General features: G+C 38.5%; 1 protein-coding gene across 1 annotated transcript; it reads right to left on the bottom strand.

Moving 5' to 3' along the window:
- Window positions 1-374: 374 nt before the first annotated feature.
- On the bottom strand, window positions 375-953 carry LOC110036006. The gene has a single exon (XM_020740351.1). It carries the CDS (start codon window positions 951-953, stop codon window positions 375-377), a length of 579 nt encoding a protein of 192 aa, XP_020596010.1.
- Between the last annotated feature and the right edge of the window lie 534 nt (window positions 954-1487).

The raw sequence follows: 1487 nt of genomic DNA, 5'->3' as shown, positions 1-1487 counted from the left end.
TATATAATTATAAAAAGGAGACTAGGCTCCTATTTCATTAAAATAAAAGAGATACAAAAAGGAAGGCAAAAAGAACACACTTCCCAAAAGTTAAAGTGGAAGAACTCTAAGGAAAGGAAGATAAAAAAGATCTCCTTTCAACAGTAATTCTAAAGGGGGAGTGGTACAAGTATTAATGAAGGGAATCCGAGCATGGAGGCCAGCCTTAGCAAGCCAATTAGCAGGTCTGTTACCCTCCTTATATGAATGAGAAAGGGATAACTTAATCTCTAAGCTCAAGGTGTGTATGCCAGTGAGCTAATAAATCAGATACCAAGGGGTAGATATTCTCCCCTCAAGGATGTTAATTAAATTCATGGAGTCAGTTTCCACCATTAATTGATTCCAGCTACACTTTTTGGCCATGAACAATGTACAATAAATAGTTTGGCTTCAGCTTCCAAAGGGTCCTCAGCCCTGGTCGGAGACTGAAAATATGGTTGACATTCACCTCTAGCATTTCTGAAAACCCCACCAACACCTGCATTAAGAGAAATGAAGCTTCCATCACTGTTGACTTTGACCCAACCCTTAGGAGGGCAGCTCCAATGAACATAAATAGTTTGAAATTTCCTTGAACAGTTGAGGGAGGTAGTGCATAGGATTTCAGGAAGTTTCCTATGACAGTACAATTTCTGTAGATAGCTATTGCAATTAGTGGCAATGACAGTGGCATCCACTTGGGCTTCATCAAATTTCAGCTTATTTCTGGCCATCCAAACAAACCAAGCAATGATATAAGGGATGGGAGGGAGAGATTGATCCTGCAAGTCTTTCCAGCTTATATTAAAATCATCCCAGGACAACTGAATAGTATTAAGTTTCAGTTTAGGTAACAAGAGATTCCAGACTTGCTGAACTTTAGAGCATTTGAAGAACAAATGGTGGAGGGATTCCTCTTCAGTTTTACACATGCAGCATCTTGAAGGGCCGCTCAAAGCCTTTCAGTTTTAAAATATCATTAGTGGGAATGAAGCCATAGAATAATTTTCAAGAGAAAAAGGCCATGGAAGGAGAAAGGAACTTGTTCCAAACACTTTTAGTTCAGGAAATCTCCTGTTGAGGAAAACAAAAGTTAGCAATGGAAGTTGAAAAAGTTTGGGAGACCTTCTTCTTCACAATAAGTTTATCCTTCTTGTATCTGTCAATAGGTTTCTTCAGAAAAATATTGAGTAATCTATTATCAAGTATATTCTGAAGAGCTTGCTGATTTTATTCACCATCAGACTAAAGGTCAGCCACATGTGTTGTAGGGTTGAATTGAGAGCCAGTTAATGGAGGGAGGATGCCTTCTCCAGTCCAATTATCTAGCCAAACTTTAAGTCTGCTTCCTCTAGATTCCAAATGAAAAGTTGTTCAACCTTAGTTCTCATCTTCAGCATATTCTTCCAAGTTCTTAAATCCCCCAAACTATTAGTCACAAGAGAAGGATGCAGATCTTTGTTGTA

The sequence above is a fragment of the Phalaenopsis equestris genome, unplaced genomic scaffold, assembly GCF_001263595.1.
Source record: "Phalaenopsis equestris unplaced genomic scaffold, ASM126359v1 Scaffold201460, whole genome shotgun sequence".
Classification (NCBI taxonomy): Eukaryota; Viridiplantae; Streptophyta; class Magnoliopsida; order Asparagales; family Orchidaceae; genus Phalaenopsis; species Phalaenopsis equestris.
Note: the sequence above shows the minus strand (reverse complement) of the source record. Positions and strands in the feature narration are given on the sequence as shown.